Source organism: Schistocerca cancellata, chromosome 2, assembly GCF_023864275.1.
Source record: "Schistocerca cancellata isolate TAMUIC-IGC-003103 chromosome 2, iqSchCanc2.1, whole genome shotgun sequence".
Lineage (NCBI taxonomy): Eukaryota > Metazoa > Arthropoda > Insecta > Orthoptera > Acrididae > Schistocerca > Schistocerca cancellata.
Genome location: NC_064627.1, coordinates 287,562,258 through 287,575,452, shown reverse-complemented (window position 1 = coordinate 287,575,452; position 13,195 = coordinate 287,562,258). Strand labels below are relative to the sequence as shown.

The window sequence follows — 13,195 nt, the reverse complement described above, 5'->3', positions numbered from 1 at the left end:
CAGGCTGCCCTTCATGATGGCCTGATTGTCGGAGTAGTATCGGCGAGCATTATCGACCCAGCTTGCAGGAGCTACATGTGTGTAAGGGCGAAGTTGAGGGAAGTTTGCAGTGGATAGAGGGAACAAATAGGAACAGAGGGTGGCAGGACGGGATGGACAAAGAAAGGGGTTTAGAAGGGGATAGATAAAGAGACGGGGAGGAGGTATGTTGTGTGAGTAGTATCAGCATGCCTTTCAGGGCCACATGTGCAAATGAACACCGGTAAGCAGTAGGAGGCGAGGCAGACGCTTAGTGAGAAAAGTAGACAGGATGCGGTGGACACAGGAAGGCAGAGGAGGAGATGGACAGACAGTTAGAGGAAGGAGGTAAAGGTCCAAAAAAGGAAGAGGAGGTGACGAGCAAAAAAAGGAAGAGGGGAGGAGGTGGAGGGGGGCAGGCAGTGACGGGCCAAAGGAAGGAAGGAGGTGACGGGCCAAAAGGGGGGGGAGGAGGTGGTGGAGGTGATGTGCCACAAGGGGGGGGGGAGGAAAAGGAGTTGATGGGACAAAGGGGGGGGGGGGGGGGAGGAGACGATGGGCCAAAGGGGAGAAGATACAGTTGAGGGGGAGGGGAGGAGGAGGACTAGGATGGGGGGGGGGGGGAGAGAGAGAGAGGAGATAGACAGAGAGAGTGTGAAGGAGCACATGTACAGACAAAGGCGGAAGGATGAGGTTATCAAAGAGACAGGGGGAGATAAAAGAGATGGTTACAGAAAGTGGGGAAGGAAGAGATGTGTGCAAGACGCGTGACAAAAGCATACTGGTGAAAAGGCATGTACATACTAGCCTTTCCCCCAGAGCTCTCCTGCGTATGCATTCAACATGTACATTGAACACAGAGCCTCCTCCCCTTCTCTGAAACCACCTCTTTCTGTCTCTGCCTGCCCACCTTATTCTCCCACCTTTATCCATCTCCTCCTTGCCACTTTGTCTCTTCACCTCCTCCTCCCTCGCTTTGTCCATTTCCCTCCATCGCTTTGTCCATTTCCTCCACCCCCTCTCTCTGATCATATCTTTCTCCCCTCCCTCTGTCCATACCCTCCTTTTCCCACTTGCCCACTATCCTTCTACACCTTCCACCCATCCCATACATCTCCCCTTCCTCTTCCCTCTCTGTCCACGTCCTCCTCGCAATCATTGGGTTCATCCCCTCCTCCACCCATATCAAACTGTCCCCAGCCATGTTCATTGGCCCATTTAACCCCTGCAATACAGTTCAATAAAGTGGGACAATACTCTTCCCACAACCTGCCTGCCACACAGTGCAAGCTGTACACCAGGGGCTTGAAAAATCATTTATTTGCCCCTGAAATACAGGCAGCATGCAGAACAGGTTAATATAGCACACTGATACTATTCCAACACGATATGTCTGTCACACAGGGCACCTTACATGTCAGACACTGGGAAACCTGCACCTGACATGTGGACTACCATGCAAAGCAAGTGGATTTGGAAGGTCAATACTGTTCCCACACAGTCGTGCAAGGCAGCCTATATGCCTGGGGCAGGAAAAGACTCATTTTGCCCACATCTCCGCTGTATTGGAGCTAGGAGGTTATAAATACCACAGTGCTGATACTTGTGAGGTCTGCTGTTTCTGTGCCAAATGTGGCTGCAATCGAGCCAAACCCAATTCCAACACTATTTGGCACAGAAATAGCAGGCCCCGACACACACACACACACACACACACACACACACACACACACACACACACACACAGATAGAGAGAGAGAGAGAGAGAGAGAGAGAGAGAGAGAGAGAGAGAGAGAGAGAGAGAGATTTAAAACTGTTTGTCTGAATGTCTGGCGAAATACACATCGGATTAAAAAAAAAGGAGTAATAAACGTTGTTCACATCCATTAGCATAATGTTCAAGTCCCCTGCACAACTCTCGGGCGTGGGCAAGGGGGGAGGGGGAGGGGGTGGTCACTTTGAAATCTTAAATAGGACTGCTCATTTTTTATTGCAGATTTGGATTCTTCATGAAAAAATATGTAACTTTTGTATGGAACATTTCTTTCATTTCATGACAGATGGCACTGTAATTGGCAAACATGGAAATGAGGTGACAATTGTTGCAGAACAGTAATATCTTAAACAAATATACATCCGATTAAGACGATTGAAGTACTTTTTTGATAATGCTACCATGTGACACCTCCACAATTTAATGAAGCACAGACCATGAGAATGCACTCACTCCGTGGTCACACTGTGCCAGTGATTCGGACTGTACATATCTCATCACGATTGTTCCACGATGTTAATGATTGCAGTAAGGTTCTATGTCAGTGCCGCGTATTTTCAGGCTCATAAAAATGTTGTTGAAGGTCGTCAAAGGCATGCTACTCTGTTCCCTGATATGATTGTTCCATCAGCAATGACGTTTCGCAGTACTGTCCACCAGTTTACTGAAACGGGAAGTGTTAAACCTAGAGAAAGAGTTCAACTGTGGACTGTGACAAACAAAAACAACAGAGTGAGCGTTTTAGCTGCGGTTGCCGCAAATCCTCACATTAGTTCTCGGCAAACCACAAGAGGTTCAGGAATTTCACAAAGAAGTGTTCTCAGGAATCTCACAAAGAAGTGTTCTCAGGAATCTCACAAAGAAGTGTTCTCAGGAATCTCACAAAGAAGTGTTCTCATGAATCTCACAAAGAAGTGTTCTCATGAATCTCACAAAGAAGTGTTAAGTGTTCTCATGAATCTCACAAAGAAGTGTTCTCATGAATCTCACAAAGAAGTGTTCTGCACATACTGCATTCATACAAATGGCATCCATTTCATTTATCGCTGCGTGAAGAACTGCATGGTGACAAACATCAACACCCATGGAGTGTCAACACTTGGTGCAGTATTTTAGGTACGCAGGCAACTTTCCTGCACTTCGTAGAAGGTAATGTACAGTGACATTGTGGACGATGTTTTATCCACAATAATGGACAATGTTCCACATGTTCACCCGATTTGACTTCTGCCAATTTTTTCTGTGGGGATGGCTAAAATAGAGAGTTTACATGGATGTACCAACAACCCCTTAAGAAATGCGGCGGTGAATTCACAATGAAAGTGCAAATATTAGTGCAGAGACATTAAAACATGTTGGATTGTCATTCACACACTGAGTTGCAATGTGTAAGAAGCAATGGCATTGAAACACTTGTGAGAGGCAAGGTGACTCAGTAATCAAGGACCGCGAGCTAGTGAGAGGCACGGGGACTCACAGTAATCAAGCATCGCGAAATGGTAACACTAAATGTAGTCCAAGAATGCATTGCGGGAGGGCAGACAATGTCACATGTTAGCATTTTCCCCAATATCAAATAATGTACTTTGATTTTCTGAACTGGATGAGCATTTTTGTGAGATATTACTGTTTTCCGACAATTTTCATCCCATATTCATATGTGCCGATTACGACGCTATCATGAAACTAAAGAAATGTTTCATACAAAAGTTATATATTTTTTCATGGAGAATCCAAATCTGCAATATGAAATAGGAGTTGCTATTTAAGATTTCAAAGTCAGACCCCCCTCCCCAGGGATGGTGCAGGGGAGTCGAGCGTTATGTTAATGGATGTCCCTCTTCGAGGTGAACAACATTTATTACCATTTTTTTTTTAATCTGATGAGCAGAGAGAGAGAGAGAGAGAGGCGGGGGGGGGGGGGGGGGGGGAGTGAAACACAATGTGCATGGGCTCTACACAACAATGACAAAAGAGAGGAAGATCAGAGTGTGATGTGTGGTTGATCTCCAGGGGTATCAGAATCACAGCACAAACTTGAAAAAAATTTCATGTCTACTGTGATGGAGGCATCCTGGCACTTGCCATAATTTATGAAAACCATGGAAAATCAAAATGTGGATGGTCAGACATGGTAACCGTACCATTCTCCTCCCCAATACAGGTCCAGTGTCTGAATCACTATGCTGCCTTGTTAGGTATAAAAACAAGTAGGGATAGGTGATCTCAAGGCATAACTAGATATACTTGGTATTAAAGGAAAACAAAGGGACAGTTAACCTCAAGAAATAACTACATATGGATGATACACTATTTAGACAAAAATGTTGTGCTACAGGCAAATATTGAAGATCATGTAGCTAATAAGGGGGTACTGAATAGAATTGGGGAGTCAAGAAATTTGTGGCACAACTTGACCAAAAAAAAAAAAAAAAGGATCAGTTGATAGGTCACATTGTGAGAATCAATGGACCACCAATCTAGTATTGGAGGGTAGTGTGGGGAGTAAAAATTGTAGGAGGAGACAGAGAGATGAATACAGCAAACAGATTAAGAAGGATATAGGTTGCACTGGTTATTCAGAGATGAAGAGGCTCGCACTGGATAGAGCAGCATGGAGGGGTGTATCAAACCATTCTTCAGATGGAAGACCACAACAACATAACTAGATATATACAACAACTGAATATTGCAATACACCAAGAGTACATGACTGATGAAAAAGGTTAATGAAGATGACAGGGAATATTTAAAATAAGCAATGTAATAGGATCCCACTGTCTCCCATGGCAAACATAAATAATATAAAGACCACTGGATTCCAGCTGGGCAAGTTTATGAAAAATTAAATGTAATGTAGCAAAAGAAAAGAAAGAAAAAAATATAATCCACAGTAAAGGTGGTCATTCTGGAACAGAGGTATAGAAAAGTTTCGAACAAGTCTTTGACATATTCACGATCTAGCACTGAACAGTCCATCCAAACAGCATTCATAAAGATCTAGGCAATTTTATTTGTTATGTAAGAACATTTTTACTGCATAAGCTGTACTTATAATAGTCACTCTAGTGTCTGGACAATTTCCACTTCTTTGTCATTACTAAACATGTATAATTAATTAGATGATGTCCCACACCACATAAAATAAAGAGAGATTATCAGGACAGGATTGTGAACAAATACCACAAAAGCAGCACATCCAGTGGTTCACATGCACTGTCACCAATATAATACCATAAAATGTATATACACACTCATTTTAACTGTGGACTCCAGGGTGCAAAAGCAATCCACTATTTTGTAGTACAATAACTTCCTGCTCAACTCATATCTCTGTCCATCCAACGTAACTTTACCAGCAATATTAGGAAAAGGATATTTCTTCCAATGCACAACGCAATAACTGTGTCTAACACACTCAGCTGTCACCACATAGTGGCTTATGAAGCCAAAATCTAGTTATTGATTAAATAGAAATTATTGTATAATGTCAAGGAAGTGTTCACTTTTCCATTCTTAGCAACCAATAGATTCTCAGGCCCACCTGATCAGCAACAAAAAAAACAAAAAAAAAATCTTTGTATCACTAGACACAACTGAGGTGTATCTGAGGATTTATTGTAATTTATGTTGCTGTCAAACTGTATAACTAAAAGATAAATAATGGCAATGATCAGCAGTTAAACATAAAAAAGATAAGAAAGTTAATTTTTTTTAATCATTGATGGAATGCAACAATGTAAGTCAAGTTGATAAATAAATTTGCCTCTGACTGGAAAAATAATCTTCAATTTCTTTTTATTGTGTTACAATCACAATTCAGAGCTACCAGCCCCATCCTCAGATGCATTTGGTATACACACAGCTAATCGACATGAGGTATGTTTTTCCTATAATCAGAGCTTGCTGTCGACAGTGTTCCAGCAACAGTGTCTGACTGTGTCCACAGTCCAAATTGGAAATAGAGCTCCTCATTGGTTGGCACCAGACTGCCCCTCCCCAGACGACAAATCTCAAGAGTAAAAAGTCATAAAACAAATTCAGATAACAGGTATTATGTGATATGACAAATCTTGACAGTTACTCAAATATACAAAGAGTTCAAGAGAATTTCATTAATGTGCAAAGATATGATATGACAGTTACTAATCACCACTAAAGTTATCATTATTTCAGACAAGTGTTTAATAACCAGCCACAAAAATCTTGGATTGTTTGCCTGGCAACACAAAAGGTCTTAGTGGAAAAAAAGCAAATCTTGAACTAAAACCATTTCCTCATGTCAACTTATTCCCTATAGACAAATTTTTATTTAAATCTAGTCACAAATTTAATATACAAAACAAGAATCTTCATTTTTATTGTTACATTTAAGTATATTTTGCCTGGGTCACAAATAGTGCCCAAGACAAATATATGGTCACTTTTATCGAATTTAAGCCAGAGTGCAACTTAATAACCTGCAAATGGCTAGCATCCAGCCATACTCACAAACAAATCCTGCGTATTAGTAACTGGACAAATGATGTATCGAACTAACACTTTGATTATTATTATTATTATTATTATTTTTTGGGAGGGGGGGGGGGGAAGGTGGAGGGGGGGGGGGTTACAATATTATTTGTGGTTAAACAGTTACTTGTGTGAGCTATTATTGTGATTTAAGGGTTGCATGTGTATTATCCTGTATTTGTGTGGTATATTTGTTTGGTTTCTTATCATACTGTGTTTGTGATAGGCTCATTGATATTTCAATAGTGATTGTGTATTGAGACTGTTCTGTATTAGTCATGATTTCCGTATTTTTGTAACAGACGCAACAGTTTTATCTTGTGAACAAAAGTTCTCACAACAGGTGAGGGACCCTGTGTCAAGTATTCAATTCTGCAGAAATTAGGAGTCATCAGCAATTACTGTAAGTAATACATATGTAGCTACTAATATGAAGTTGAGCAAGGCCCTCTTTCAAGAATATCTGATGCTGACACTGGTGGTCATTGTCATGTTGACTCATTTTCTTTACAAAATCATCTGCCTGCTACATCATGCATGAATCTGGGGTTGCTTGTGGTGCTGTTGTTGACTGGCTTTCTTTATGTTGAGAGGTTTGTGAGGAATTTATTAAGTATCGGGATTTAATGGATGGGGTGGGGGAAAAGGTTCACAGACTTTAAATTGATGAACCACATTTTAGGAAGAGAGGGAGTGGAAGGGGGCATGATGTTGTTGGCCTTGTGTCTCTGGACCAGTTATTTCAGGTAGGAGTTGTGCAAAGGTTGTTCTTATGGTAGCAATGAATCATACTACACAGGTTCTCACATCTTTAATAGAAGAGTATTTAGCAGAGGTGGCAACTATGATGTCTCATGCATTTTTGTCTTACAGGGGGTTGGGTCATAGGTGGCACAATCACTTGGTGGTGAATCATAACATTAAATTTAAGAATTATGAGACTGGAGTGTGAACCAACACTATTGAGGAATACTGAAGAGCCATTAAATCTGTTGTTGAAAGGGGTAAGAGGTGGTACTCTGTTCTTCAGGTCCATTTGCAAGAGTATTGTTGGAAAACAAGCATTCTGGAGAGGTTTTGTGTGTTTCAAGTTTTTATGAAATTATTTGGGAAAATGTACAGGCCACGTTTTCAGTTGAGTGTGGTTGGATTTTCTATTTTTGTAGTTTTTTGTATTTTGGTCCTTCTTTCAAGAGGTATGAAGGGGAATTTTTAACAGCTTTTGTTTAGTTGGGTGGAGAGGGTGGCTGGTTAGTTTGGCTCGGTTGAGGGAGGGAGCAGTTTGATTGGGTTGGTGCGGTGTGTTGTCTGTGTTCCTTGTGGAGAGGGTTCCAATAGGTGTGGGAGGTGTTTCATGGCTTGGCATTCCATTCTGTTAACTGCTGTGTATTACTATTGTTTTGATTCTTGTAGATTAAGTTGTATCTGAGTAGTTTAGTTTTCACTGTATTTTATGGTTTTTTTTTGGTGATGTATTGGTGTCAGCTTGATCTTTCACTCATCTGTAATTCCATGTCAAGTATGTTACATTTTTCTAATGAATCTAGTTTCCTTATGTTTTAGTTGCTTTTTCATTTTTGTTGTTAGCATCTTACCTTGTGTAATACACCTGAATTTATTTTTTCAATATTGCACTACGTTAGATTTTGTTATTTTATGTGAAGAGTGTGAGCGATCTTTAAAGGATTAGTTTTTTGGCATCTCTGTACTTCAGCCATACAGGTAAATTTTAGTTTCTGATTTCACATTCCATTTCTTTGTGATTAGTCATTAGAAGGGTATTGTGATTTTCTTTACGATTTACTTTTTTGGTATCTCTCTCTGTAACTGTGCTACACAGGTCAATTCTAACAGTCAATTCCAAGCTTTGTTACATTATGCGATTTTTGGCAATATCTTCTTCCTATCACTGTCGTTTTTCATGTATTTTACTAGTAATTAAGTTAGTTCTTAAGTTATATGTTAGTTTCAAGCCACCCAGAACCCCATTTTCTCACACTTGTCCTGTTTCTATATTCATTATTAACAGCTCCCACAATTTTGTAATTCGTGATTGCATTTTGGTACTGTGGAAACTTATGAGTATTTATTGCCATTATGAAATTCTGTGCATTTTTCACCAGTGGGTCCAGTACGATGCCACTGATCAAAGCTGGAATCATATGCTAGAATTTATCCTTGCAAACATGTTACCTTCAAGAGTTTTACTTCTATTTAAACAATGAAAAGTCCAGAGACATTATCTGCATCCCCTGACTTAAGTTCAATGACAAATGTGGACCACCTGTATCACAATAGTACAGTTAACATATACAGTATTAAGTGTAAATATTGCAGCAGGGTATCAACAACATCATGTAATAGCTAAAGAAGAAAGAAAAAGGATACAAGGAGCACTGATTTAGGTCCCACTTAGCCCAAGTTCTAAATCCCCTGTCCAGCCATCAAAATTTCCCTCGGCCAACTCTACTCTTCTCTCTGAAGATGTAAAATAAAAATCCAAAAGCTAGTAGTACTGCTATCTATATTTATTTGTTTTTATTGACTGTACTGTGAGTTAAACTAAGAGCAAGTACGGGAGTGAGAAACTGATGACAACAAATGCACTTCTGGTAAAGGTATTAGAACTACTGTTACATTTCAGCTGTGTAACTTAAGTAAGTTTAAAGTCAAATGTAGCCAACTGACAAACATTTACCCAATTTGAGCAGTCCAAAGCCTAGCTATACAATGCCTAACAACCCTGGGTAAAAAAGGAACTTCCACCACTAGTACAAGAATAGCTCAAAGAAACTATTACTCAATATGCAGTACTATCTCTTTATTTTATTAAAAAAAATTAAAGGGAGAACAAAAAAATAATGTAATTAAAAGTGCTTACATTAATACAACAAACACCCATTTTGCATTACACAACAGCACAGCAGGTACCAACCTTAGAGGCATTCATCAAATACTTGTCATAAGATATTACTGTAATGTCAAACTACTCATCAGCTTTCCACCTGCTGAAGAACACAGCATGTAAGAAATACAGTATATTTTGATAGTCACAGTAGACTGGGTGTTACTATAAAAAAAGTGGGTAGTCACACGTGTGAAAGCATGTAACAACATTCCACATAATGCTAAGGCAGACCAGTTAGCAAAACAAGCCGAGTACAAAGAGCAAAGACATCTTGATAAAGTCCTAGCATTCTACTTCACATCCTACTTAAAGCAATAAATTGTAAGAAGAATGTGCAGAACAATGGCAAACATATTATCTGGATTAAGTACACCACTACACAAACATATACAACCACAGATCCAGTGCTGAGACTGGTGCATAACAATGAAACGCCCCTAAAAAATATTCTACAACCATTCTGCGACTGAGATGTAATTATGTATGCTAAAAAAAGTGTTGCCATGAATATAACAAACTGCTTCTACCATAAAGAAGATAAAACACACTGTAAAAAGTTGTCAACCTGAAATATAGTTTGAACACCAGGCACCTATGGGAGATAAGATGCTCTTCCCTTGGTCTGATCTTTGAGTTGACTTACCCAGGCAGTTTCAGGGGGCCTAGAAATAATATAGACTCCAGGCCACAATGTGACTTGGTACTTTTCAAACTAACAAAGCACTTCCAGAGGTGAAAGAAGTGATACAGAATACATTAATTCTAGGAAGGACTCACATCATATAAACATGTACAAATACGTCTCTTGAAATTAGTGAATTTAAGAAAATGGTTGTGAGCTTGCGTAATTAACTATTAAGTGACCCAGGTACACAGCTGACTTCTACAGAGACCAAAATGCACAGCAATACACAATCATATCTAATCAATTAAAGAAGGACGTAAAAAAAAAATTTATAACAGTATGTAGCAATGAAACTATGTCACACAACTAAAACCTATAAGGGAAGAATATATATATATTTGAAGATATGAAATGCTGAATTAGTTTCCAATGACAAAATGAAAATTTAAAAATATGTTTTGGTCAACCTGCTAAGTCTCTCTGAATTCAACAGTTTTCAAGAAAGAGCCTTTTTTAATACGCTCAATCTCCCATAGATAACATCCAAAAATCTAGCAGCTCAACTAATATAATCTACAGCTTTACAAATAAAGGAGAATTCAAATTTTTACCAAATCTGCAACCGGTTTCGCACCACTTATCGGTGCATACTCAGGCAATCTGTACAAAAACTAATATAATAAGAGCTCATATAAACTATTCAATCCCCCAATTCTGATATGTAAATTAAACTTTTAAATAGCCAGTTTTTTTTAATGAAACACGAAAGTACTCACACTGTTTATAACATATGTTACTGTGTCTTGACGAAATTCACATAGACCCTAGTTCCCTGGATCACTTTTGATAGTGTTGTGTTTTGAGCAGATCTGATCAATTACATTATACTTACTCTGGCTATCTGCAAAATTGTACTACAAAAACTGTTTTGGGAGGGGTAGGTAGTGTACGAAGCCTCAGTCAAGACAAATATACAAACATTCTGAAAATTATTGAGTAACAGCAATATAAGCCCATTCAAACAGGTGATGAGAGCTGGTTCCTGTATGCAAATTAATTAACTAAGAAAACCCCAATCAAACATGCAATATTTCTGTAACACATATTCATAAACAAAAACCTGCAGGTAAAATGAATAAATAGATCACAAACAATGAAGATCGAAATTAACAATAAATTAGGTATAACTTACTTCCACGAAATTTCCACTATATAGTTCTTCCAATGTCACATACAAATCCATAATAATGGTAGCACCTTTAGGTGTTTCTTGCTGGTTGCTAGAACCTCCTCCAAAAAACCCAAAATCCCCAAAAAAGCTTGCAAATGGATCGGCGCCATTCATCATGCCATCCTTCTTCAAACACTCTTCGCCACACTGGTCGTATTTCCGCCTCTTCTCTTCATCTGAGAGAACTTCGTACGCGGCACCAAGGTCTTGAAACTTTTGTGAAGCATCAGGGTCATCAGGATTTTTATCCGGATGGAGCTCCTTAGCCAAACGGCGATACGCCTTCTTGATTTGATTTAAGTTTGCACTTCGTGATACTCCCAATATGTTGTAAAAATCACGTCTGCAATAAATAGTTGAAAGATTACAACAGGACTTCCTTAAACATGCACAACCTGCTGGGCACACCACTAGTGAAGGTACTAATAAGTGTGTTAGGAACCGTACACGCGCATACAACTTAATTAGTGAGAAATTTTCATTTTGTTAAGTGATACAGCTAATGCATTTTTTATTCTGATAAAATACTCCACGAACATGTGATTTACGATTCACTGTGTACAGACACACAACGTAAAAAAAATACTGCAGATATAAAATGCAGCTCCTCTACAAATAAGGTTTAACGTGTACTTTACATACTTACCCTGCCAGTACTATCAGTACATTAAAAAACAAATTTACACATAGCAGAAGACACACACCCGCAGATGCCATCCTCCCGCACGGCACAGTTGTTTTGGTTGGATGTGTTTGATGTTGATTGGTCCACATGCTACAGAAGCGCAAACGACGTGGCGCAAAAATGATATTCAATGACAGAAGGAAGTTATTGTTATTTCCATGTATTTTGCCATTTCTGTTCAAAATATTTGTAAAATAGTAATAATGTAAACGTAAAATAGTAATAATGTAACGTATTTTCACCGTACAAATACAAATTCTGTTTAATATTTTTTATCCGGAATGTTGTCAGTACTATGAATAGTCAAACTGTCAAAGCCGTCGATTGCCTTCTACAGCAAGATACAAAAACCGGAAAACTTTATCAACGAAAAATGAGAAATCTATCGAAATAACGAGAACATTGAATATGTTGACAACAGATCAGTTTTACGATACATTTTAACATAGATTACGACTGCAGAGAAAAATTAAAGAAACAATAGCTCTTATTGTCGATATACCGATTCCCCGTGTTACTTGAAACACTTTGGAAATTCGCAGATATGTAGTGAGACATACTTCCATGTAAATAATATAATCAGAATCATCAATTTGTAAATATCTTAAGAATATATGTGTTTAGTTAAAATGTGAATGTACATATACAACTTCAATAGACAAAGCCAAGTGCATAGCACACATGCTGAAAGGCTAATAAATAAACATCTTAACATCCACAACACAATCACTCATATGGGATTGTGAAATTCTGAAAAATTATATTTTCTGACTTTCTTCTTTGTTGATCTTTAAGCTCAGCTCTGGTTTGTTACTCTAGTATAGCCATCACTACAACAGAGATCATCTTCATAATTGATGGCCTGAACATTGTGTGAATACCATGTAGAATTTATATACTCAGCAAATGGCTTCATCATCAGAAAATAATATTACAATTATCTGTAGCTACAAACTAAAATTCAGGCTCAGAGGACATTCTTGAATGTAAATAAATAATCACACTTTAGATATAGAATCATTCAAAAAAGTAATTTTAACAAGCATGTTGAGATAACAAAGATTTATGAAAATGACATCACCAGCAACAGGATAGGCTGTGTTTGTGTGTTTATGTTTTAATAAAATTACGTGCAATTTCATATGCTGGCTTGCAGGAATGAAGTTTTCAGAGATAACTGTTCAGCTCTAAGATTGTCAACAATATTAAGGATATCTAGAGGGTAATCACTTCATTTATTCACTTCAGTTACTTGCTAAGTCTACTGCTCCTCCTATGGTTGTTCAATATAACACACAAAAACCAAGAATTATATTGCATACACTGTGATGCAAACATTAAAAACAAGTTAACAGAAAATCGTTTCAAGTTACTCCACCATTTCAAGTAACTGTATTTTATGCTAATTTGCTTTTCCTTATTTCTTGTCTGATGTATAAGTA

At 38.4% G+C, this 13,195-nt stretch overlaps 1 protein-coding gene across 1 annotated transcript in view; it reads right to left on the bottom strand.

The window, feature by feature from the left end:
• The window catches only part of LOC126161640 (dnaJ homolog shv), a 31,560-nt gene extending 19,694 nt beyond the window's left edge, over positions 1-11,866 (bottom strand). Inside the window, exons 1-2 of the mRNA XM_049917607.1 lie at positions 11,715-11,866; positions 11,030-11,411 (exon numbers count right to left, since the gene is read on the bottom strand). Coding sequence (XP_049773564.1) covers positions 11,030-11,411; positions 11,715-11,842 — 510 coding nt within the window. The 5' untranslated portion in view covers positions 11,843-11,866. The remainder of the gene's footprint in view (positions 1-11,029; positions 11,412-11,714) is intronic.
• Positions 11,867-13,195: the final 1,329 nt, after the last annotated feature.